This window comes from Molothrus ater, chromosome 11 (assembly GCF_012460135.2).
Source record: "Molothrus ater isolate BHLD 08-10-18 breed brown headed cowbird chromosome 11, BPBGC_Mater_1.1, whole genome shotgun sequence".
Taxonomy (NCBI): Eukaryota; Metazoa; Chordata; class Aves; order Passeriformes; family Icteridae; genus Molothrus; species Molothrus ater.
In genome coordinates, this window is record NC_050488.2 from 18,030,931 (window position 1) to 18,056,390 (window position 25,460).

Here is a 25,460-nt window from a genome sequence, read left to right on the forward strand (position 1 = left end):
CGTGCAATTGAAACCATTTCAGACTGAACCCTGCCAGCTTGTGCTGCTGGGCTGTGACTTATTCCAGCTGAAACCAAGAGGTGGCTGCTGGGAGGATTCAGGATTGTTTCACCTGAAGTGCCAGAGCTGGGCCTGCTATTTAGACAGTTTCTTATGAACAATTAGTTGATGATGTGGACACAAGCAGGTGTGTGTAGATGTGACCTACACTGGTGCAGGCGATGGGATGTGTAGGATGGAAGGATTCAGGATTATTTCACCTGAAGTGCCAGAGCTGGGCCTGCTATTTAGACAGCTCCTTATTTTAACAATTAGTTGATGATGTGGAACACAAGCAGGTGTGTGTAGATGTGGCCTACACGGTGCAGGTGGTGGGATGTTCCCACAGCACTCACTCAGGGCTTTGCTACGAGCTCATTGCTCAGGGACTCTGCCTCCCCATCAACAACCTGGGCTGGGCTGTGCCTCTCCATCAAGTTTTGTCCATTTTTCCCTTGTTCAAGGGTGCATTTGCAGTTCTGGGAGTGGGTAGCACAACCCTCTCTTATCCCTTGGTGCCTTTTGCTTCTTAAATACCAGGACATTTCCCCTCCAGACCTGCTGCTTCACATCCCTGCACATCCTCTGCTACTCAGTTCCACTGCTCACTCCACGCAGTGTTCTCACACTTATATCACTTTTCCTTCTCCAAATCCTCCAGAGAGACTCTCTCTCCTCAAGCATTACCTTCCTTCCCAGGGTTACTCCAATTCTGTTTCTCTTTATTGTCATTTTAGGAGTGCCAAAATCTGGAAACAGTCTACTGCTAACTGGAGCAACAAAGAAGCTTTGATTGCAGTAAAGCCTGAGCAAAATATATAGCATGAAATTATGGGATGATCCAAATAAGTGGGAATGTTGCCATTGGCTCCAACAGAGCAAAGATTTCATGCTTCTTTAAATTCAAAAGCTGAAAAGCTGAAGGAAGTGAAAATATCATAAAAGATGCTGGGAGGAAAAAAGCCCCAAACCACTTAAAAAGGGCTGATTTTCTTTGAAGCTCATGTCTTGATAGCTAAACTGAGCCTGGATGAGCATCAGGGTCTCCAAATAAGTAGAACCTGGGTTTGGTGGGGGAAGAATCTTCCAACAAACAGAAAAGGGCTTGGGCAGCAGAACATGGACATTTCTGCTCCTTCCTTTGTTGGTCATTTTTGATTTCAGTCGATTCCCCAACCTCATTTTCTTACCTTCAGCTCTTTCAAAAGAAACAAATGTGGAAGGTTGGTGCCTGTGAAACAATAATGTCAGTGCACAGTTGCTCCACTGAAATCCAATACATTCCTTCACATTTCAGGCCATTTCCTTGAGAGCAGAGCTTTTACTTTCTAATCTGTCATGTCAAATTCTTTGGCACTCACACATAAATAATCACTCCCAGGCAGTTGTTAAAAGTGGCACTGCACGAAATGCTCCCTTATCCAATACTTCCACAGAGCCCTCTGTTCAGCTGTGAATTATTAGGGAAGAAGAACAGATGTGATTAGCTCTGATAGCCAGTTCAGCCCAGTTGCTGCTGTTATTTCATGGAAGTCTTGCTCACCCTCCAAACTCCAAAGCCCTTTGGCAGCCTGGCAGCTCTGCAGCTTGCCCCAGTGATTTTTCATCCATCTCTTTTATTGCTGGTAGCTCACATTAGGAAACCATGTGGTTCTTTTCCTGCAGAAAGTTTCATCAGCCCTGAGACACCTTGGGAAGGTCTTGCAGCTTGTGTTCAGCTTGTGTTCAGTTGTTTAACCTGGAGTCTCCCAGGTTCTTGTCAGGTGTGGGAGCTGAGGCTGGATCCAGGGAAATCTCACTGCTGGCTCTTAGGAACTGGTTCATTAAAGCAATTCTGACCCAGCCTGGAGGATCAGCTCAGGCTCAGCTTTTCAGGCAGAGCTGGGGGTTGTTTCCTGTGTTTCTCTTGTGTGTCCATCTCATTCCAGGGAGAGGGACTGTGTGGATAACCAGCTATGCTGCTGCCTCTGGCTCCTCCTGTGCTGACCAGGTTTGATGGGGGGTTGGTGGCAGTTTTAACTTGGCCAGCTTGAAAACAGGAGAGATTTTACATTTCCCTTTTGCTCCTTTAATTGTCCAAGTTTAAAGGGAAAATTCAGGTGGCAGTTTTAACCTGGCCAGCTTGAAAACAGGAGAGATTTTACATTTCCCTTTTGCTCCTTTAATTGTCCAAGTTTAAAGGGAAAGTTCAGGGTTTGTTTTCTGGATAACTTTAAAAAGTTTTCTTCCCTGTGTTCCTTTCCTTTTCAGATTTATCCAGAAAAATTATTTGGTCTGTTTAGGTGGGTACCTTTATCCCAGGCTGCTCTGTTTGAGTGCTCCTTGTTAAAATCAGCTGGGCTCTCTCTGCTTTCTGCACTCCCCTCAGTTCCTCTTGTTCCTGTGGGATATCTGGGTAATTTCAAGGACAAAGGCATTTGTTTGTTGGGATGGCTGGTGCTCACCAGCTCTCCCAGGCCAGAGCACGAGGAGCAGAAATGGGGTAGAAATGTCTCAAGATCATTCCAGACCTCCAGGATCTTAATGCAGCAGAATATTTCCCACAATCAACCCTCTAGGTTTGCCATCCAGTTATCATAGCCATAAACCTACACTTTTATAAGGATTTCAGACCAGCTGGACTCTTCCCCACTGTACATTTTGCTTCAGTTGTGAATTTAAGCAAAGCCACACAGCCGTGTTGGAACAGAGGGTTCCCTTTCACAGGAGTTCACTGTGCTTGCAGATCACTTTCTGTTCCAAAATGAGAGTGTAACACATTTTGGATTCTTGTGGCATGAGATTTTTGGGGATAGGTATTATTTTAATACAGCAACAAGTTTTCAGTTTAATATAATTTTGGTCTGAAATGGATTTTTTTTTGTTTTATATTGTGTAACATGAGATTGAAAGGATTGAAAAAGTGCATTTCAAAGCAGAAAAGTTCCACTCAAAGGAAGTCTGAGTGTTCAATCTCGACCTAAGCCCTAGTCCAGCATTTTTCAAAACACGGTGTCACTGAAGCTGACACATTTCTGCAAACATTTTGGATTCAAGGAAACCAAATTTCCTCCTGGAAGAATGTCCTGCTGGAAAACTTCTCACCATCTCCATCTCATATTACTTGGCAGATTTCACATTAGGCACTGCTTGTTTCCTTAGTCTTATTTAATACTTTTCTTGGAAGTATTGCCAATTTTTCTACCCAAATGTGGGGAACCTTAATATGTGAGGAAATTCACATCAATAAAACCCTCCTGACTGCAGTCAGTTTGCCTGTGGCAAGGCACAGCTGAAAGACTGGAGGGAACTGAAGGCAGAGGGCTCTTTGCATCCACCAAAGTAGATGTGTGAGTTCCTGGCACAGCATTGGTGCCCAGTTTATTTGGGGCAATGCTCATTGGGCAAGTAGCTCTTTCCAGTTTGTGTGTGCAAGGATTTTTACAGGACGTTTAGAGTGGCACTAAACTCTGGAAAGCACTTAGAGAACATTTCATTAATGTGGCTGCTCCAGCCCAGGGCTGGGGTGAGGCAGGGGCTGTGATGTGGATCTGCTCCCCCTGCAATAGCAGCAGGCTGGTGCTGCTTCCCTTCACCTGGGCTTTTCCCCCATTTCCCTTTGTCACACACAGCAATTCCCCTTCTGCCTTCCCAGCCTCACCAGCAGAGGTGAGGCTGATCCCCATCGCTGCAGGGCAGACCCCCACAAATCCTCTCTCCCCATTCCTGGCAATCTGGAGCTGTGCAATGAGCTGAGGTGAAGCCTCTCCCTGCTGTAGGACAAACCCAGCCTGCAGAAGAGATCATCCCAGCCCTGTGGTGGTGTCAGGACCATCTACATCCCCTGGTCCCCTCTGCCCCAGCTCCTGTGGCACTCTCTCCTCACAAGGATGGGTCTTCTTTGACTTTGGTGCTCCCTGCCAGTCCCTTGCAAAAACCAAATCAGCTGGCACACTGCAAGCTTGCTGTTAACACACACAGGCCGTGAGAGATTAAAAGGCACTCAGCTCCTCTCTATCCACATGAAAAGGGTTTGTAAACTCTTTTAGTGGCTTTTTTTTTTTCCAATGCTTTTGCTAAGGAAATAAATCTGAGTCAAATCATTTTGCAAGATCTAAGACAGAGGGTTTGGGGTAATTTTGCAGCCTGGCTTGGGTAACATAGCTAATAACTGATTTCACAATGCTCAGGGTTGTGAGAGAGGCACAGGGAGCTGTTGTCAGGGAAGTGCAAAGAAATGCAGGAGACTTCAAGAGACACCTCAGAGCAGAGCTGTGAGCTTCTCAGCTGCTCCTTAGCTGGGCTGGAAGTGGAATTCCGCTGTGAGTGTTAATGTCATCACCTCCACAGACTTTGGGATTGTAAAGTGACACTTCCTGCAGCACTGGAGGAAGTTTTCTGCCTCCATTTGGGCTTTTAGATGTTTGCTTACTCTTTTTTCTTCAGCTTTGAAGTGGTGGTTTTGATAGCTGGTACATTTTGGGGGTCTTTGGGTGAGCGGGACCAAGCAAGAAGAGCAGCGCTTGTAAAGCCTCTGTAAACCTCTGGATATACAGGAGACTCTCTTTTATAAAAGTGAGGGATGTGATGGGTTTGGGTGAGCATCTCTGGGGCAGACAGGCAGCAGACTCCTCCACTTCCCTGGGCAGCCTGTTCCATTCTTTTACAAGCCTTTTAGTGATTTTTTTTTGTTCCCTAATATCCAGCAGCATTCTCTGTGCTGGGTGCTGAGTGCTCCCCAGCCCACACCAGTGAGCTCTCCCCTCCACATTAATGTGCAAATTAATGCCACAGCATTAATGCAAATGCCACTCTGGGAATCTACAAACACCCAGAGCAGCTTTGGAGTGTGCCAATAACTTGTGCTCCTTCACTGTGATTTTCCCTGTGGGCTGGGGTACACACAGGGATTTGTGGCTGAGGGGTGCCTGCTGTAAATCCCCATCCACAGGCAAAGCTCAGGGGAGGATGTGCTCCCCAAAACTCTCTTTAGAGTCCAGCTGGAGCAAACATCTGACTTCAAAGCTAAATGTGCTCTGTCTTGTCTAAAGGAAACTTTTCAAGCTGATCAGTAAGCAGAATTAATCCCCCCACTCTGTTTTTCTGTGACTTGAAACCAAAGGCTCTTGCAGCAAAATGGCTGCAGGTTTTAATCCCTTCTTAGAAAAGTAACTTTTTCAGAGCAAATAAACAAACAAAGAGAGAGGAAATGTAAGATGATTAAACAGGATTCCTCTCTGTTCCCCTATGTTCAGCATTTGCTGTTTCTCTTAGGTCATCAGCCACCATGAAACCAACATTTCAGTCACAGACTGATTGCAGCAGCTGCCTGAAGCCCTGCTCATAACCTCAAAAACCAAACTCCAAAAAATATCCAGATGAACTCAGTTTAATTTGCTCAACATATTTGCAAGGGGACACAGCATTGCAGATTAGCATTGAAGTTCCAAATTTCATCTGCATTAGATAAGGGAGGAAAGTGCTACTTTATACAGCAGAAACTACTCTGGGTTTAATTCAATAAATTGTAATCATGTGCAGTGTGCTCATGTTCACAACAAATGTCCCACATATCCTGGAGAGAAAAAACATGAAAGGCTGCATGTCTTTTTTAGCTTTGGAGTTGTTAATCTTTCTGAATTCATTTGTTTGGTTTCCCTTGGTGGAGCACTTAGTGTATGTAGAGCATGACAGTGGTTCAGTGAGCATGACTGGTGGGTCACAGCTAACAGTGTTTTTCTAGTTTTAAGGACATTCCCATCTGTCTGTGGAGTACAGCTTCTGCCTGGTGGGGAAGGAAAAAACCCCTTTTCTTCCAGCTTGTGCTGCAAGTCTCCTACATCAGTATGTGTGTCTGCAGTTGAGTCATTTTTATTGCAGTTTCTGAGCACCTCTGTGTTTATTTTAATAGAACAAATGAGAGCACTGATTGGAGCAGGCAGTGGAGGGGGGTGTTGCAGGAGATGTGTGACCCTCTGAGGATGGAAATCAGCCTGGGCTGCTGCTCAGGCTGCTGGACCAGTCTGTCTCTTGTGGCTGGGCAAAATCAGGTGGTGATGGGCTGTTACTCATCTTGGAAGGGGAACAGAACTGGAGGAGACAGATGGGAAATTTTCTCTGTATTATTCCAGGGAAATAAAAATATACAGGCTCTGTGTGCTAGCTGTTGGGCAGGGGCCACCAAAAAAGTCCTTCAAATGTGTCCCCATTTCCCCAGGATGCCCAGCTAGAGAAATCAACCTTTGCCACTCAACCTTGCAAAGCAGAGAATACTTAAAATTGGAAAAGACCTCAAAGATCATCAAGTCCAACCATAACCCAGCACCACCACCCTGTTCACCGCTAAACCATGTCCCCAGGTGCCACATCCCCATGTTTTTTAAACACTTCCAGAGATGGTGACTCCTCCACTTTCTGGGCAGCCTGTTCCATTCCTTTACAAGCCTTTTTGTGATTTTTTTGTTCCTAATATCCAGTCTTAACCTCCCCTGGTGCAACCACTTCCTCTCCTCCCATCAAAGCATGCAGTGGGTGATGATGCTGCAGTCATTCTGCACGTGGGCTTTGGGAGCTGGGCAGTGCTGTGGGGGCTTCCTAAAGCCAGGAATGTCCCTCTGGAGCATCCTGAGCTGCTCCTGCCCTCAGAGCCGGGCGCCTGGTCCCCACTGGGGCAACCAGGAGCTGCTGTGGTGCTGTCCAGTGGGGAGGCAGCACGGATCAGAGAGCATGGGAAGATTCCCCAAGCTCTGCTACCGAGGCTCAGCCTCCAGCAGCTGCTGCTGAAAGAGCTGCTCGTTGTGAACACCCCAAATCTCTGGCAGAGAGGTGTAAGAGCTAAGCTGCTTTGGAAATCTCCTCCTAAGACTTCCTGCCCTGGCTCTGGTACAGACTGAGGTCATTGCTGGGCTGCTGGACTCTCTGGCTCTTTCCATTCAGGGAAGATTTCTGTAATTAGGATGATTCCAAATATTTCTGTTTGCCTCATGCGCTTTTCATTATTCGTTGTTTATTTTCCCGCATGAAATCGTTGAGCTGCTCATGGCAGGAAACATTTGCATGAACAAATATTTTGCTAGTTGTGCTCAGATCAGGCAATCCCCCAGCAGGGATGGTGCATTTAGTTGCTCTCACTCTCTCTTTTAAAGAACTCATTCAGAGCCCCATTACCCAGCATGGGGCAGCAGTCATTGGCATTTCAGTGAGAAATTTCTAATGATAACCGAGGAGCAGTTGGCTCTCCATTGAAAGTCATTGAAACGCCCCACCTGTCACAGCAAATTTACACATTCATATGCTAAAAAGCCCTGAATCAGCTGGCTCTGTGCTTCCTTTCTGAAGCAGATTGTTTGCCTGTCACCCAGGAGCAGATATTTCCTGCAGGATTTCCAGCTTTGCTCTGTCTGATGTGCTGGGAGGCACAAGTTCCCCACCTGGACGTGGTGTCCTGGGGTGGAAGGGAAAATCCTCAGGGTTCTGTGCAAACCCTGGATCCTGGGTGGATTTGGGGACTGATTGTGCCAGGTCAGTCTGGGCTTGGGGTTTTGGGAATACCAAAACCCTGCTCAATTTGCAGTTACAAGGCTTAATTCACTCAGGAGCATGTATCTCATTTTCTAAAGATGTTCCTGAATCTGCTGCACCCTCCACCTCGTGTGAAGGTATCTGAAGGGACTGGGGTGGGTAGATTTTAGGTTGTGGCCAAAATAATGCATTTGGGCTAATTCCCCAAGGTGAGGCCCTTTTCAGTGTGGTCACAAACTTCCCAGGCTTGAGCTGGTGCACGGGCAGAGCACACACACCCCTCTGTCTGCACCCTGCAGTGCAATCAAAACTTATCTGAGCCCTTGAGAGGCTGCAGCACTTTTGTTGTGACTGAAATTCTCCATAACTGTGAACACATCAGCCCTCCTCCTCCTCCTCCTCATCCTCCTCCTGGTGCTCAGCACTCACAGGGTCCAACACAGCATCTCCCATTTCCCATGATGTGTCCAAGGGCTGACAATGTCCCACTGGACATGGGCTGTGGTTTTTGCCCTGTAATTAATCAGATTTATGATGGAAAATCTCCACCTAAAGCAGCAGAGAGCCCAATGCCAACCAGGGCATGTGCTTTACCACGAGCCCGTGTGTGCCTGTGACCCCAGCCCTGCATTTGGGTGTTTCTAACAAAGTAGATTTAGGTATTTCTAACAAAGCAGATTTAGGTGTTTCTAACAAAGTAGATTTAGGTGTTTCTAACAAAGCAGATTTAGGTGTTTCTAACAAAGTAAATTTAGGTGTTTCTAACAAAGCAGATTTAGGTGTTTCTAACAAAGTAAATTTAGGTGTTTCTAACAAAGCAGATTTAAGTGTTTCTAACAAAGCAGCTATTTCTGTGGGAAGGATTTTGGCTGCAGCCACCTGACGGGGGACGGCTCCCGACATGAATGATGACTAATTGGGCGGCGGATGTGTAATTTGTCTTTATTGAGGCTGCATTTGTGCTGGCAGCTGCTGCTCGGGGAGGCTGGGCCGGGGCTGGAGGCGATGGTGGATCCAACACTGCCACCTTCTGCTCCAGCAGAGGAAGGTGCGGAAGGTGAGGAAGGCTCCAGCTCCTCCTGCCACCTTCTGCCAGTAGCAGTGAAAGGTGGGCAAGGTGAGGATGCTCCAGGTCCTCCTGCTGTGGAAGGGGCTGACAGCTGGTCTGCTGGCCAGAGTTAGTTGAAGAAGAGAAGCTGATAAGAGTCACCTCTGCCCCTGAAAGGAGTTCTGTCAAGGTTGTTGGTAAGGAAATGGAGGAGAAGAAAAGATAAACGGGGGCCTGCAGTCCCCTCCTTGGTGAAAAACAGTGGTGGAGACCACCCTGCACCAATGGACGTTATGTTGATCTATGGTAGCCAATGAATAGGTATAAACTTTGTGAGAAGGTATAACAAAAGACAGCCTGCTGCTAAAATAAACAGTGAGAAGCCTTCTCAAATAGGAGATGCTCTTCTGTTTGTTACAACCATCTCAACAGCAACATCCTGCCACCTTCTGCTGAAGCAGTGGGAGATAGGGAAGGTGAGGATGGCTCCAGCTCCTCCTGCCACCTTCTGCTGAAGCAGTGGGAGATGGAGTAGGTGAGGATGGCTCCAGCTCCTCCTGCCACCTTCTGCTGAAGCAGTGGGAGATGGAGTAGGTGAGGATGGCTCCAGCTCCTCCTGCCACCTTCTGCTGAAGCAGTGGGAGATGGAGTAGGTGAGGATGGCTCCAGCTCCTCCTGCAGTGCCAGACCCCGCAGATCCATCCCACTCTGGGACATGCAAGCTCACTCTCCAACTCTGCACTCATTAGGGCAGAATTCAGTCCTCCTGCAGCTCCCCAGCTCACCCTTCCAAAGTCCTGTAGGATGTCAGTATGTGCAGGCATTTGGTGTTAACTCGGGAGGAAAAATATTAGATTTAAGCTCTAATGTGATAGGAATGGGTGTAACTTGTAATGTTGCTGCTGATGAGTTGTGTCAGGAGATATTGCTGATAAACAAATAGTTTGTACTGCATGGGGAAGTCAGTGAATAAAGTAAAACAGCTCTGATGAAAATGTAAAATAGTTTGAAGTGGGAAATTTTGATCAGCTTAAAGCACTGCTGAGATAAACTGCTCTGTTGTTCTAGGAGGGACTGGGCAATGGCTGATACTGCTTAGGGGGAAATTTTAGCATTGAATAAAAACACCAGCTGAGAAATATTTGTGCCCTAATAGATAATGCAGCCTGCAAGGTGTTCTTGTTGCATCCAAGGTGATGCACCCTGATAAAGTGAATTTTGCAGCCAGTGCTGACAGGGCCTCAGATGGGGAACCCTGATGGGGTGGAGTGGGGACCTCCTGATCTGAGCCTGGCCTGGGCAACACTGGACTCAGAAGGGTTAACCTGCACTGGCTTCTCAGAGCTGCTTGCACAAATGTGCTTCTGCACGTGGATCCACTGCCCTAAAGATCCCAGGGCAAGCTTAGCATTGAGAGTGTGTGTGAATTCATGACATTCCTCAAAGGATTTGGGTTCTGTAAATTTCAAATACTGGCAGGCTGGAACAAATATAATTCCACTTCCATATGTTTCCTGCTACATACAAAAGAAATTAAGCATATTTACTTCATGCTCACACAATGGAAACTCAAGCCATTAAAATATTTCTTTTCCATTTGAAGAGCAGCAGTTTGTTTGATACCTTCTGTTGCCACCAGGCTTCTGGGATGAGCAGAGCCAGTGCAGCATTAATTAATCCTTAAGATTGCAAGCAAGATGAGACCAGTGTGTGGCACAGGGGAGAAGGGGGGTGGTTATCTCTGTGTTGATATCTTTCCAGATTTCTCCTTGCTATAATCAAAGGATGATGCTTCCTTTCTTCCTGAGGAGAGTCCTCTTCCATGGAGTCCTCTCTTTGATTCCTCCCCTCCCTTCCTGCTCTGTCAGCTCCAGACCTGCTCTTATTGCACAAGGAATTGGTCCAGTCTTTTCCACTGCTGTTGTTGAGTCTAACATCCAAAGATTATAGTGAGGCACGGCTTGGCTGGATGATCAGAGTTACCTTGACTGCCCTGCTGGCTTGCCTGTGTCCCTAAATTGTCTCTCATCTTGGTTTAATTGCAGCCTGCCTCAGGCTGGGTTGTGTCTTCATGTCTGTGCACAGTAGATCAAAGCACTTGACCAGAGCTCACAGGTCCTGCAGTAGCAGGATTAATGAGAACATTCTGGAGGTCTGACAGTATTCAAAAGGGTCTCTTTGGACACAAAACATCTCTAAAATTGTCTTCAGAACAGCAGGACTTTGTCTGTCATGTTTGCTTTTATATCACTCAATCCTTTGGAAATATTTACTGTGTTTGGGAGTGATTAAGAGAAAAGGATTTTGTTGAAGTCTGTGCTGTCGAGGCCAGGCTTTGCCACAGAGGAAGGCAGTGCCAAGCCCAGCTGGTCCTTAGATATCACACCTCCCCCCTGAGCTGCTCTGCAGGTGAATCTGAAGCTGAAGAGATGCTCTTGCCTTTGAGTTTTAAAAAAACAACCAATGGCTCACCCTTGTAGTTCCAAAAGGGCTCAGCTCCATTTCCCCACCCTGCAAAGCCTGGCTCCAGTGCCTTCCCATAAATACAGCCTGCAAAGTTTGCACTGCATGAGGCAATATTAGTGAAACCAGCGTGATGCCAAGGCTGTAATCTGGTCAGGGCTGAATTTCTCATATTGTCTGGTGTTCTGATGCTCAGAAATAGCACTTAATGACTCTGTGGGTGTGTTGGGAGGACTGTGGCAGCAAGAGGATGAAATGTTTGTTCTAAGCTGGTTTTTTGATGGTTTCTCTGCCATGAGTTGCCCAAGCACAGGGGGTGCTCTGGTCTCTCCCCAGTGGGCAGTGACCTCAGAAATCCTGTCTGTCTGCAGCTGGAGGGGTCTGTTCATTCTGGCTGTCTGTTCACTCTGAATATCTGGATGTTCTGTTTGGCTGTGTCACAGGGGAACTGGTGACTGGGAGAGCATCCCTGCTGGAGCCTGCATCTCTTTCTCCTGCCCTCAGTGCTCTGAAAAGCTCCCAGGAAGTTCCAGGTGTCTGGGGATGTTTATGAGACTCAGGTGCACACAGTCCTTAGGAATAATTATTCCCTATTTACACCAGACTTACTTTTTTTTTTTTATTTTCCCCTCTAAGCCAAACGTTTCTCTTCAGGTGGAATTTTGAAGGGCTCAGTGAAGGTGCAGACTGCTGTAATCTGCTTTGCTGAGCAAGCCTCCTCCTCTTCCCAGTAAGTGCAGTTAGCAGGGAACACACCACAATATTTGAGCACAGTTCTGCCCAACCACCCTCCAAGGGCTGCCCTCCAGCTCCTCCAGGAATTGAAATTCAAATCCCTTGGAAGGCCCTTACTGCTGTTATTCATCCCCAAGCCTCAAACCCCCCAGCCCACACCCACCCATCTCTGAAATGATGAAGGGGCTCTGGGTGTGGGAAGGGGACAGAACACCCTGCACTAGAACTGAAGGAGCTGCCACGTGTAGTGGGCAGAGCCAGGATTTTGCTGGCTCAAAATCTGCCAGGATTTTGCTGGCTCCTCAGCTCACCTCCCATCCAGGGCTCTGGACCATCACTCATGGACAGAGGCAGCATATTTTTGAAATTATTGGATTTTGCTGCATTGCATTTCCTAGGCCTCGTTCCTGTTGCTCATCAGATGAGCTGCTGTGGAGAGGCACAATATTCTTATAAAAAATTTAAGATGTTTGTGTAGCTACAGCCCAAGGCACTTGCTGGCCTAAGCCAAATGCAAATAGTTATTTAAAGGCATGAGACTTAAGCACTTGAAATAGGGCCTAAATGTTTCTTTGGGACTTTGAAAATTTGACTTAATTTCTAAGGCACTTGGGAATTGTTGAAGACATTCCCTTGGAGCTGTATGAATCCTGTTTCTGGCCAGCTTTGTATTTAATTTTCTGATGGTGGTTGGAGCATGTATTACCCTGACCTGGAAAAAGAGAATTGCATTAAATTGTGATGAGGGCACTGGGGCTATTTTTCTTGCTGTATGCCAGAAGGTGTTTGAATAAATTGACAGTGTATTTTCTTTTTGCTCTTCATCTTGATTTATTTCCATTCTTGAACTTTCCCCCTTTGGAGAATCCAGTTATAGGTTTTCCTCCTGAGCTGTACACAGAGCCAGCCTTCTATGAGCAGTCTCTAAACATATGTCAGGAGATTGAATCACTGGCTTTTTCCTTGTGTGTGGAAGAGATAAGACAAATAGGGGTTACTCTGAAACACTAGATTTTGGAAAGAGAAGGGGAGCGAATTCACAACAAAGACCACCCAAAACATTTTCAAGCTCAAGACTCCAGTGAAAACAAACACAACAAAAATAATGTGCTTCTGATTAGCTGCATAAATTAGCTGGTATTGTTCTTCTTCCCAGGGCAAATGATTTCCTGGTTTATCCCACCCAACGTTAAATGTAAATTGGAAATGTGTAAAATTACATTTGACTGTGGAGCACACAGTGTGTACACACTGTTGGTGACAAAGCCAGCCCCACATGTTCTTTCTAAACATTACAGGGACACAGTCACAGAGTTGTGGCATGAGCTGCCAGCTGCTGGGCCATGGCAGGAATGATCTGCACCCCGAGAGATATCAGGTATATCAATCTGGGACTAATGGGTAATGAACTTATTGAAAACATGGTGACATTACTGGGCCAGCTGTGGGCTGCCCAACTGCTCAGCTTTCCCATTTGCTGCATCACAAAAGGAAGTTGTATTCTTGAAAGAGCAGGGCAATATGGACCAAGGAAGGAAAACTTCTGGGATTTGGGGGCCAGAATCCAGAGGGGGACCCACAAGTGCCCATGGCAGACCCTTCTGCTCACCTGAACAGCCCCAGCTTTGTGAGCTCCTCCTGCCCTGGGCTCCTGGCTCAAGGATGATCAATGCCAGCTCCCTCCCCACTCTGGGTGTGCTGGGGAGGGGTGAGAGAACAGCTCTGAGAACTGCTGGGCCAAGATAAGCCTTTTGCTGTTGTTTTGTGAGTCCAGACTGGCCTTAGGATGCAGGGAACTTTGCCTTCAGGAGTTGGGATGAGGCCCAGTTCACGAGTTCATTGTCCCTCCCCATGTGGAACTGGATGGTCTTTAAGGTCCCTTCCTAGCCAAACCATTCTGTGATTTTATCAGAGGCTTCAGCCAGTTCCCACAAGGGTGAAACAGGCTCTGGTGTATGAAAGAGACCTTCACACACTACTTGAGATGACTCAAAGAGGCAGAGGGCTTCTAAAACAGCAATATTCATTGCTCAGCATGAGGCCATCCTGTCACACCCTTTTGGTTTAAGCTCATGTTCCTTTCATATTTTAACACAAAACGATGCCACTGTGCTGGAGTAAGACTTTTTATTCTCTTTGTTCAGCACTGAGCACCAGGAGTTTGTGGTGTGGTGTCCTGTGTGTGTTTATATTCACACCTACACGTGCCCATGGGGGTTACCTTTGTCAGGGGTAGCTGAACAAGCCCTGCTTTTTTAACACTTGCCTTTGTGCAGGATGTTCATTGATTGATGGGGGTTTTCAAAACATTCCTCTTGGCCATGTATTGAATTTGTGCTGTATTTATTTATTTATTTATTGCTTGATTTGTGCCTCTTCCCATTCGTTCTGCCTCGTGTTTTCCTTATCAGTGTCAGTTGTAGTCAATTACTCTGAGTGAAAAGATTGAGGACCTAATTTATGGCATGATGACACACAGTAGATACCCTGTTCCCATTAGAACCTGATGAAACCTCTCTATTAATTTTCTCAGTGTGCCAAGCCGAGTCACAGAGGGTAGACCTTTGATGAATAAAGCATATTTTCTTACTTAGCTCCATTCCTAACTAGCTCAACTTCTAGAAATAACATCGGTTGGCCAATGAAAACACTTTGATAGTGGCAGGAATTTAAGATAAAAAACAGCTGGGTGAGTTTTTTAGACGAAAGGAAACAACTTTGAACTCTGCAGACAATGTAGTTTAAACCCAAACAGATGTGGTTTAATCTTGTTTTTGATCCTCTTGTAGATTTCCTTTTAAAATGCAAGCATGTGCACAGAAATGATGACTTTCAGATGGCTGGACATAATTTGTTAGAGTATCACCTTGGTGCATAAATCTTCTCTGCCAAAGGCTCCACGTCTTTGAACATGGCCTGAAAGGTACCAGAGGGAATTGATGTTGTTCTTTTGGTGCTATCCTGCAAGCGTGTAATAGGAAGGTAAAGTCTGTAAAATGAGAAACTCAGATGTGCTTTTGTGGTTCCCAATAAATCTTTTAACCACCAGGGCCTAAAGTAACTCCTAGACAGAGGAGACAGTGTGAGACTTAGTCCAAATCAGCAGAGCCCTTTGATCTGAGCCCAGCCCTATCTCACTTTGAGAGCTGTTACTCACATCTGGCATTTTCAGATGCTAATTCCCCTCTCCTTTCCCTGTGTGTTAACACAAGTGGAAGTAAACATATAAACAGACTTCCCTTCAATAGATAATCAGCTTTCCATATAAACGTGGTGGTGGCACTCTCAGCACATGTTCCAATCACCAGCAAACTTCAAAGCTCTGTGCAATCAAGACCTGCTTCTTCCCCACCGCCAAATCAGAGCATTGAGTACAGGAGGGCTGGCTACAGATGTGCCTCTGCACAGATGTGAGCTTTTCTTTCTCCCCATCTCTTATCCTTCCTAAAATCAGGGAGGTGGGATAAAAACCAGCATAAAGAACAACCTCTTTTCTTCTTGGCAGAGGTAAAGAGCATTCTAAAAAAAAAAAAAAGAAAAAAGAAAAGATGATACATTACTACTTTAAATTGAGGTTTGGGAGCTGCAGCAATTACCTAGGAGAGCTGGGAAGAAGAGCAGTTCACAGACAGTTTTGAAAATGGGTGCATGTTTTTAGTGAATCACATCTTTGGCCCCCAGCTCTCAAACATATTTAGGCCTTCACACACTTTGAATCCAGGGGGAATTAATAATTCAAATAACGTTTGGATGTCTGAGCCTTGCCACAGTTTTCCTAAAGTCTCTGTTTCTCAGAGGAAGATATTACATGAGGCTCAGTAAGGGAAAAATTTGTTTTTGTAAACTTCAGAGTGGAAGGGAAAACATTGAAGATGTCTTGAAAGAAAAACAAAACAAGACAGAAAAATAACCAAGTTCATTATTTCAAAACAAACAAGCAAATAAATAAAAAAGTTTTCTGATTTCTGGTCATCCTTTTTAGGTGGCTGATTTATGATTTGAGAACAGAATGCAAATGCTGCTGGCTGGGATGTGTTGGTGCTGTCCTGCCAGCCCAGCTCTGAAATGAGCCAGGCTTTTCCTGCCTCACCTCCTCTGGCACACTCACTCCAAGGCAGGTACCTGGAAGCAGATCTTTTTAAAGCTAAAGGTAAAACCATCACATGATTTCTAACAAGATTAAAACCAGAGCTTCTACAGAATAAACACAGCAGATAATCTGGCTTTTTACCATGACCTAAGCAGCTGTTATTTTAGCAGATAGCAGGAAATTATTAGGAACACATTCTCAGAGCCTGGTGGAAATAAGGGTGAAGCTGCTGTAGATTTGACTCTTAAAACCTCATCTGGACCTTGCCAGAGGAGGCATCTACTGCTTCTCCATTTCCTTCCAAATCTTCAAGGTGGCACTGTGTTTTATCAATATTTTCTTTTTCCTGGTTTTTCCTCCATCAGCAATAAAGTTTTTGTTTCGGTTTGGTTTTTTGTTTGGTTGGTTTTTTATACAAACAGATTTATTTTATATGACCTTTTAAAGATCACCTAGTTCCAAACCCCCTGTCATGGCAGGGACAGTTCCCACTGTCCCAGGCTGCTCCCAGCCCCAATGTTCAACCTGGCCTTGGACATTTCCAGGGATCCAGGGGCACTCATAGCTGCTCTGGGCACCATCACAGGGAGGAATTTCTTCCTAATATTTATTCTAAACTTGCTTTGTGTCAGTTTGGAGCCATTCCCTGTATCCCATCACTCCATCCCCTGTCAATTGTCTCTCTCCAGGTTTCCTGGGCTCCTTCAGGCCCTGCAGGGCCACCCTGAGCTCAGCCCAAAGCTTCTCCTGTGCAGGTGAACAATCCCAGCTGTGCCAGCCTTTCCTCCCAGCAGAGCTGCTCCATCCCTGGCATCATCCTGGAGCCCCTCTGGGCTCTCTGAGCAGCTCCAGCTCCTCCCTGGGCTGGGATTCATTCTCATTTCTGACAGTCCCCTTGGTCCTGCACAGCAGCTTCAGGCTGTGCTGCACCTTTTCCACAGCATCTCCCCAAAGTGGCCCAGCCCAGGGACGATCACACATCCCAAAAATCAGCATCTCCCCCCTGGGCAGCCCCAGGGCCCTGGTGGGGCTGCTCTGCTGCCCTTGGGGCTCCATCCCTCCCCAGAGAGCACAACACTGAAATGTGAGCTTGGCATCCCCCAGCAGGGCTGACAGACACCCAGGTGGGAAAGGAGGCAGCAGTGAATGGCAGGAGCACTCATTTGCTCAGATGACTACAGCAAACCTGTAATCAATTAATGATTTGCATGCTCAGAACGGAGACGAGTTGAGCAGTAAATTATTAACTGCAGCCTAATAGCTGCAGCTCGATGATAGCAGATAATTTGCTCTGCTTACATTAGCAAATAACTGAGGCAGGCAGGATACAGCAAAACCCAAAGCTGTGGAGTGGAATCAAAAATACAGCTTGAACAAAATTTCTCTATTGGCATGTCTTTGGAAGAAAAAGGTTGGTTTTTTTTTTTTTTCCATTAAAGAAAGCTTTAACTGATTATTTATCTTTTACAAAAAGTTTTCTTTTCTCTTTAGGAAAAGAGAAAAAAAAGCCAGAAATGTTCAGCCTTCCTCTCATATATCCACTCCCTCCAAAGTCAACCAAAAAAAAATTAATATTTGAATTTGATAACCCCTCTGATATTTTATGAATAAGTTCTTTAAATCTGCATTTATGTGCTTGATCTACAAGGACATGGAGTAAAGTGCCACTACACTCCCAGCTGCATCTGTGAAACCTCCTGCCATGTCCACCTGAAAGTCTGGAATAAATCTACTGAGGACACCAGTGAGGCTATGCCCAGATCTCTCATTGTCTTAGAGGTGGCCAAGTTTTCAATTATTTGCACCAAATATTGTCTGGTAGCACAAATACAGCCTATGCTTGTTTGTTTTTTTTTTTAATTTAAAGCTGTGTATAAATTGCAGGACATCTAATTTCATGGTAAGTATGAGAATCAATTAAAAATATTTTAGTTAAATAAGGAATGGGATTTCAAGTAATGGATTTTCTCCTTTTAGTTTACATTTTAGGAACATTTCTCTTATCCTGCTGGCTTGGGGGCAATTCAGTTTTTTAAAAGCATATTGTAAAAGTATAAAAACTGGGATTGATGAAATAATGGGAAATATTTAACTATGAAACAGCTGACTCTGTGTAGCAGCATGAAATACACGAAGGGAGCCTCTTGGTCAGTATTATGATGAAAAGATTTCCTTGTGGCTTGTAATTCATGTATCACTTCCACCTAAAACTGATGCTTTAAAGCTTGGCCCCTCAACTGCTGGCAGCTCTTACCTTGTCCTAAAGCTTTTTAATTAGCTACACAAAATTATGCCAGTGATACCAAGAGATTCCGGAATATTTGAGCAGCCAAATAAATAAATAATAAATAATAAATAAATAAATAAATAATAAAATCCTGGGACTGGGGCGCAATGAGCTTTTTTGATAACATGGATTTATCCTGCTTCTTTTTCTTTTAATTCAGCTCCTGCCTGCCAGCCGATCAGAGCCAGCAGAACATGATTTCTCCAGCATAAAGGGCATCAGGAATTGCATTTCACAGGTGAAAATTTCTCTAGAGGACTTTCCAGTCTGTGCCATGGCCTCAGGAGTTGTGCTGCTGCAGCATGTTGTCCACACATCCTGTTGGAGTCACCTTAGGATAATTCTTGGCTTCAGGCAGAGCTCAGCAGATCTTACTGGTGAAAAAGTGTCTGTGTATATAGGCATATCTGCATCCTCATTTTCAGCTGGGTGGTTATGTTACAGAGCTCATCCTTGCCTGCTTTCAATCTCTTTGAAAGACAGGAACTTTAGCCTGCCTCATTATCCATCATTTTCACACTTCCAGCCTGATCCATCCATGATTTTCTGCCACATCCTGTGATGCTCTCAGGATGATGTTGGCACGGATAAATTTGCAGCAATCTGGGGACTACAAGCCATATCATCCTGCTGATTTCCCAGGAAGCTGGTTACCCTCTGTGCCTGAGTGGAGAGGGGAGAGAAGCCCTGTAATTTCATGGAATGTCCCTTGATTGGATCCCTGCTGGCTGCAGGAGCCAGCTTGCTGCCTGCCATGGCTGTGCCCTGCTGCTCTCATGGTTCACAGTGCCTTGAGCCACATCCCTGCTCCTCTCAGGGTTCACAGTGCCTTGGCCACATCCCTGCTGCTCTCATGGTTCACAGTGCCTTGGGCCACATCCCTGCTGCTCTCATGGTTCACAGTGCCTTGGGCCACATCCCTGCTGCTCTCATGGTTCATTCTGCCTTGGCCCACATCCCTGCTGCTCTCATGGTTCACAGTGCCTTGGCCACATCCCTGCTGCTCTCATGGTTCATTCTGCCTTGGGCCACATCCCTGCTGCTCTCATGGTTCATTCTGCCTTGGCCACATCCCTGCTCCTCTCAGGGTTCACAGTGCCTTGGCCACATCCCTGCTGCTCTCATGGTTCACAGTGCCTTGGCCACATCCCTGCTGCTCTCATGGTTCACAGTGCCTTGGGCCACATCCCTGCTGCTCTCATGGTTCATTCTGCCTTGGGCCACGTCCTTGCTCCTCTCATGGTTCATTCTGCCTTGGGCCACATCCCTGCTGCTCTCATGGTTCATTCTGCCTTGGGCCACATCCCTGCTGCTCTCATGGTTCATTCTGCCTTGGGCCACATCCTTGCTCCTCTCATGGTTCATTCTGCCTTGGGCCACATCCCTGCTGCTCTCATGGTTCACAGTGCCTTGGGCCACATCCCTGCTACTCTCATGGTTCACAGTGCCTTGGGCTGCATCCCTGCTGCTCTCATGGTTCACAGTGCCTTGGGCTGCATCCCTGCTGCTCTCATGGTTCACAGTGCCTTGGGCCACATCCTTGCTCCTCTCATGGTTCCCAGTGCCTTGGGCCACATCCCTGCTGCTCTCATGGTTCATTCTGCCTTGGGCCACATCCCTGCTCCTCTCATGGTTCATTCTGCCTTGGCCACATCCCTGCTCCTCTCAGGGTTCATTCTGCCTTGGGCCACATCCCTGCTGCTCTCATGGTTCACAGTGCCTTGGGCCACATCCCTGCTGCTCTCATGGTTCACAGTGCCTTGGGCCACATCCCTGCTCCTCTCATGGTTCATTCTGCCTTGGCCACATCCCTGCTCCTCTCATGGTTCATTCTGCCTTGGCCCACATCCCTGCTGCTCTCATGGTTCACAGTGCCTTGGCCACATCCCTGCTCCTCTCATGGTTCATTCTGCCTTGGCCACATCCCTGCTCCTCTCAGGGTTCATTCTGCCTTGGCCACATCCCTGCTGCTCTCATGGTTCACAGTGCCTTGGGCCACGTTCTTGCTGCTGAGAGCATCCCTGCTGCTGCTGCTGAGAGCACGGGCGTGAGAGTCTGTCTGAAATATCCCTCATCCACCTCATGATCGTCATTTGGGGACCACTGAAGAGAAGACCCTCCTGTCTAGAATCTCTGGCTCCGAAGGAGACAGTCACATGCCAACAAGGCCTTGAGATCTGAGAGCATTGCTAAGCTGCTGTTTTCACAGGTGTTTGCTGTATGCTACACTGAGCCCAATGAAGAAGAAGGGGGCACTGTGCCCTTTTTGCAACAACAGCCCTGGAAGCTGTCCCACCTCTTGGCCTGGCTGGACTTCTCCTGAGTTCTGGGTGGTCTCCTGCAGAAGACCCCTCTCACTCGTTTGCAACCACTGTGACAGACCGACTGAGATGTAGGAAGCCTCTCCATCAAAGATTGAGACATGAAACCCCTATGTGAGAAGGCCCCTCTGCTCCTTCCAAGGACTGGCACTGAGACCCCCAGCCCGGGGCAGGTGTGTGGGGGAGGCAAGCTGACCAAAGTGAGTTGGATGTTGCAGGTGTAGGCAGTGGACCACGAAAACAATGGCTCACCCTCACTGCCGAACATGGACTGTGTGTACCCTTTCCAAACACCATTCTTTCCCCAAAGAAAATCCATTCCCCCTTCTCCCATTGAAAAAGAGTATAATTGTGGTCCAGATGAACTGTGCCTCTGAGATCTCCCCAGCATAACAGACAGATCCTCGACTGGACTGGACCAAAGGACTTCGTTTGGGAGCTATATCCCCCTCTCTCTCTCTTTTCTCTCTCTTTCTCTATATTTTTCTCTCCCTTGATCTCTTGTTGGGGTCTCTAGCTGGTCAGAGTGACCCTGAGAAAAGTTAGAAAGTCTCTTTTTCCAGCCCAGTGCTTGAAGAAGGAGTCAGGGCTCTTCATTTGTCAGTCTCAAGGTTGTTTATTGTATCTTATCTATAAAAAAATTTCTCCCACCCTGCCGAGGTCCATCCAACAGGACAGTTCCAGGCACTCTGCCTGCCCCCAGGGCAGTGTTATCTTTTTATACTAAAAACTACATGTACAATATTTACAATTACTTTCCAATACCTATCACCTATGTTAGACAGTGAGCTTCTACTCTAAACCAATCCAAAAGTGCCAACATCACAGCAGAAGATGGAGGCCAAGAAGAAGGAGAAAGGCTGGACATGCCCAGTTCCCTCCATCTTGCCTCCTGAACCCCCATTCCAGAAACCCTAAAATCTACTTTTCCACCCCATGATAACTCCACTATTATTCTACCTAAACTGTTGTGGCTTGCTGATCTTCATATAAGGTTGGTAATTTGCTGCACGGGTCATAATCACCACCACAGAGTTTTGGACTCTGTGCCAGGGCTTCTGAGCCCCCTGGCAGGGGTCCTGGCCATCCTGGACAGCCAGAGGGATGTTCTGGGTTCCCACAATCTCTCTATTGCATTTTGCTGTGATCATTCAATAAAGCTGCATTTGTTTTGATTATCACTGCAAATCCCCTGTGCCGTGTTGGTTTTTTGCACCCTGAGATGAAATCCACGAACCATCATGAACCCCATTTGTAAGGATGGATTGTGACAATGGGGCATCTGGGATCAATGGCTGTGAACAAAGGACTCTCCCTGGAGCCTGAAAAAGCCAGAAAAGCCAGGGTGAGATGGGGCCCAGGTGGGCACAGGGGGATGATGAGGAACTCCACAGCTGCAGGGAATCATGAAAACCTGGCTGGGCAGGACCTGGGGCTCCTCTGGGCTGAGCTGCTCAGAGGTTTCTGTGTCCTGCTGGAGAGTGCTCTGAAAGTCTAATATTTATTTCTGTAGAACTTCCTTTTCCCCTGGATGCTGGTGTCGTTCTTGTCCTCCTGGCTGGGTGAGTACAAGATGTGGTGTGACATCAGCTGTGTCTTTGTTTTAAGAGAAAAAAGCCCTCAAAGTGCTATAAGTGCTAATTCTTCTTCTGGAAACCCAGCTTTGATTCTGGTTGCATAGAATAAATTTTTGTGCATCTGGGAGTGAGAGAGAAGCTTAGTGATCAGTGTTAAAATGCCACAAGAAGTATGAAATTGCTCTTTCAGAACAGAGTGACTGAATCATTCCAGGATTTGGTACCTGAAGGTCTCTCAGTTCTAGGAGTAATACTAATAGGAACTCTTTCTTATTCAGAGGTTTTTAAAGGGGGAAATTCCTGAGTTTAGTGCTGAGAATCTCTTATTGGTACAGGCCTGAGATCTGCTGTTGTTGGTCTTAAGCCAAGGCATTTTTTGAGGGGGAAATACCTTTTCTGTGCAATATAAGCTACCATTTTTCTCTGGGGAAAGCAGGAATAATTTCCTCTCTGTGCTGAGCTGAACTGGAGAATTTGAGCACTAAATAAAATCAGAAAGCATTTTAAAATCTAATTTCTGTAAAAATATGCTGGTCAGCTTCCTAGCAGTACCTCATCTTATGCAGGTGGATGGGAATGGAAGTGGAAAGAGCTGGTCCAGGAGAAGGGTAGATTTACTTCAGATACTTTTAGACTTTTCTGTGCTTTTGCATGACCACATAAGTTATTCTGTTACTTAAGAATTGAGTGTGGAGCTGGGATCCTGCTGCTGCAGCAGAAACAAAGGGAGTCCTACACAGCAAAACCCTGTGATGCCATTTCTGGAGACAACATCTATGTGAGCACAGAAGGCAAATGAGAAGGAACATTTTCCACATGGAACAGCACCAGAATTGTTCTTGTTAGCTGTGTCCAGCTCAGGAGGAGACAGCTGTGTCTGTTTTAAGCCTGGGACTGAGCTTTCCAGGTGATGTGAGCCCAGGTGTTCCCAGGCCAGCAGAAGAGGAGCTGGGCTGCAGGAAGGGCAGTGTCTGGTGTGGGTGGCATGCCCATGAGAGCAGGTGGGTTTGTGAGTGTCACTCTGTCCTGGTTCAGAGCAAATTTGGGAGAGAAGCCCCAAAAGGGCTCCTCTAGGAAAGCAGATTCAATCGGCTCCTCCCCGCAACCGGTCTGGGAGCAAAATACCTCCTTCGAAAAAAGTGGAAAAAACCCCCTGTTTATTAAACAATAAAACAGAAACAATATTAATCAATAAAACCTCTTGCTGCTCCAAAAGAGATGACAAACTGAGAAAGCCCCTCCCAGGGCTGCAGCTCAGCTCACTCAGTCTCTTGGTGCTGGAAATGTCACAGGCCAGGCCCGGCCTGGTGGGCCACAGGTGGAGCTGCCAGTGCTCCCCTGGGTATTCAGCCCAGAGCAGGTTTAAACAGGGCAAAGAAAAGGGAAAAAAAACCCAAAATCCAGTCCAGGGAACTTTGCCTCAGCTAGCTAAACTAACTAAAAGCAAAGGAGAGCTCTGTCCCACTGTCTGTCCATCCGCAGACAGCACAGTCCAGGAGCAGGAATGTGGAGGAGCGAGTGCAGTGTCTGAAAACAAACTGCACACTTCATCCTACCCCCTTCACTCTCTGCAGTCTTAAAGGTGCAAAACTTATTATTCTGCATAAACAGAACAAGATGATTGGGGATAAAAGCAACATAAGTCAACCCAGGACACACTGTGGGACTCAGGGCTCTGGAGAAGCTGGGAGAGGTTTGGAGAGGGTTCCTGGCTGGTGCTTCCAGCTCTCTGTGAGAACAGAGCAGTGACAGCTCTCATTCTGGCTGGAATATTGCTGATCTTCAGGGCTTTCCAGGGTTTTGTTGTTGTTATTCTTTTATTCCCTCCCCATGGCAGCATATTTGTCATGCAGCTCCTCAGGGTGGGAGCCCTTTCCTGCCAGGGCAGGGGGAGGGATGTGCTCAGCACAGTTTGCTCTTTGGCTGAGCTCCCTCAAAAGCAGCACCTGAAACGTGGTAAGAAGTTAGAGAAAGCTTTTAAAGGTGGAGAGGAGCTTTCCCCTTCCTTCATGAGCCAGGCTGCCTCTCTGGTAGCTCCTGTGCAAGCAATGGTTTGGTTTTTGTTCCAGAGTTCTCCCACTCTTCCCTAGGTCTGCCTTTTTCCTTGCATTTCAAGCTGCTGACTCTGACTCTCCCCACTTTCTGTGCTGCTCTTCTCTTGCTTTGCTCCCTTTTGAGCCTGAGAATCCTGCCAGTGTGGAGGAGTTAACAGCAGCACTGTGCAGCTGCCAGGAGGTTTGGGTTCTTGTGTCCTGGTTAAAGTGGAGACATTGGCTTGTAACTATTCCACCCTGAGCTATGATTATGCCTCAGACCAGAGGCTGCAGACATCTTCCTACAATGTATTTTGGCAGGGCTGAGTTGATTAATGAAGCTTGAAGCATGAGAAGGCAAACTCTGGGAAAACTCCTATGCTGCACTTAAAATATCTCATGTAAATTAATATTTCTGAAACATATTGTCTGCTTTAAACTTAGACCCAGGGGAGAAAAAGTGCTGATATGTATGAGAGGTCTGATTTCCTTCCCAAGCTCAACAAGAGGCTGTGCCAGTAAAGGGCAGCAAGGAGCTCTGAGCAGAGAAAATAGAAGTTTAATGTTTCTAGCTGTTGACTGAAAGAATTGGGCCATTGTGGAGATGACAGAAGGCTGGAACAGCAGCATCTGAAAAGCCTTCAGCCTTGTGTGATGCTGTCCCTTTAAAAAGTGCTGTATTGATGTAATGGCACTTGAGGTAATGACTTTTTAATGTATTTAAGGGAAACAAGACCACCCTGATTAACTAGAGTTTTATTTTCAAAAGAGTTGTGATTACTGAAATGCTGTCATGCCATGAATCACTTGATTCTCTGGCTGAGGTACTGCAGGCTTGCTGCAAAACCATCAATTTTAGTGGTTGGGCCCCAAAATTTCTTTCCCGTTTCGTGGCAGTTTGGCAGCTGAACCAAGTCTAACTATTATTGATGCATTTTTTTCCTACTGGAATCAATGTCCTGATAGCTTGAATGTGAAGACAGTGAGATTCTTGTGCTGGATAGTGACAGCAGGGCTGGGAAAGGGATTGCTGTGAGCACTGTGGAGTGTGAAATATTTGTGGGGAAACTTATGGAGCATCTCTGCCTCCACAGAAGTGCAGTAGAAAACAGATTCTCTGTTAATTCCTTTGAGCAAGCCTGGGTAAATTTGGACAAGAAGATTTTGCCACTGGACATGGATGCTCCAGGGGTTGCCTTGAAAAAGCTGCTGGAGAAGGAAATCCTTCATGGCTGAGCTATAGCCTTTCAAGGCTTAGAGAAAAGTTGTCCTTGCTGTTTGTCCTGTTTTTATGTGTGTACACACAGGCTAGAGGCAGAGAATGGGGGTCAGCTGAGTGTGTGTGTAAAAAGGTAAAAGCAGCTGTG

The 25,460-nt window shown here is 46.5% G+C and overlaps 1 protein-coding gene across 6 annotated transcripts in view; it reads left to right on the forward strand.

Annotated features, from left to right (window-relative positions):
• Positions 1-21,664, forward strand: part of LOC118691502 (uncharacterized) — a 46,511-nt gene extending 24,847 nt beyond the window's left edge. The window contains exons 1-5 of one of the 6 annotated variants that reach the window (XM_054516106.1): positions 11,715-11,780; positions 13,084-13,163; positions 14,575-14,708; positions 15,768-15,935; positions 18,323-21,664. In XM_054516106.1, the coding sequence (XP_054372081.1) occupies positions 19,171-20,175 (1,005 nt within the window). In that variant the 5' untranslated portion in view covers positions 11,715-11,780; positions 13,084-13,163; positions 14,575-14,708; positions 15,768-15,935; positions 18,323-19,170 and the 3' untranslated portion in view covers positions 20,176-21,664. Of the gene's footprint in view, positions 1-11,714; positions 11,781-13,030; positions 13,164-14,453; positions 14,768-15,767; positions 15,936-16,670; positions 18,023-18,322 lie in introns of those variants that run through there. The other 5 variants (XM_054516101.1, XM_054516103.1, XM_054516104.1 and 2 more) reach the window with 5 other exon arrangements.
• The last annotated feature ends 3,796 nt before the right edge of the window (positions 21,665-25,460 follow it).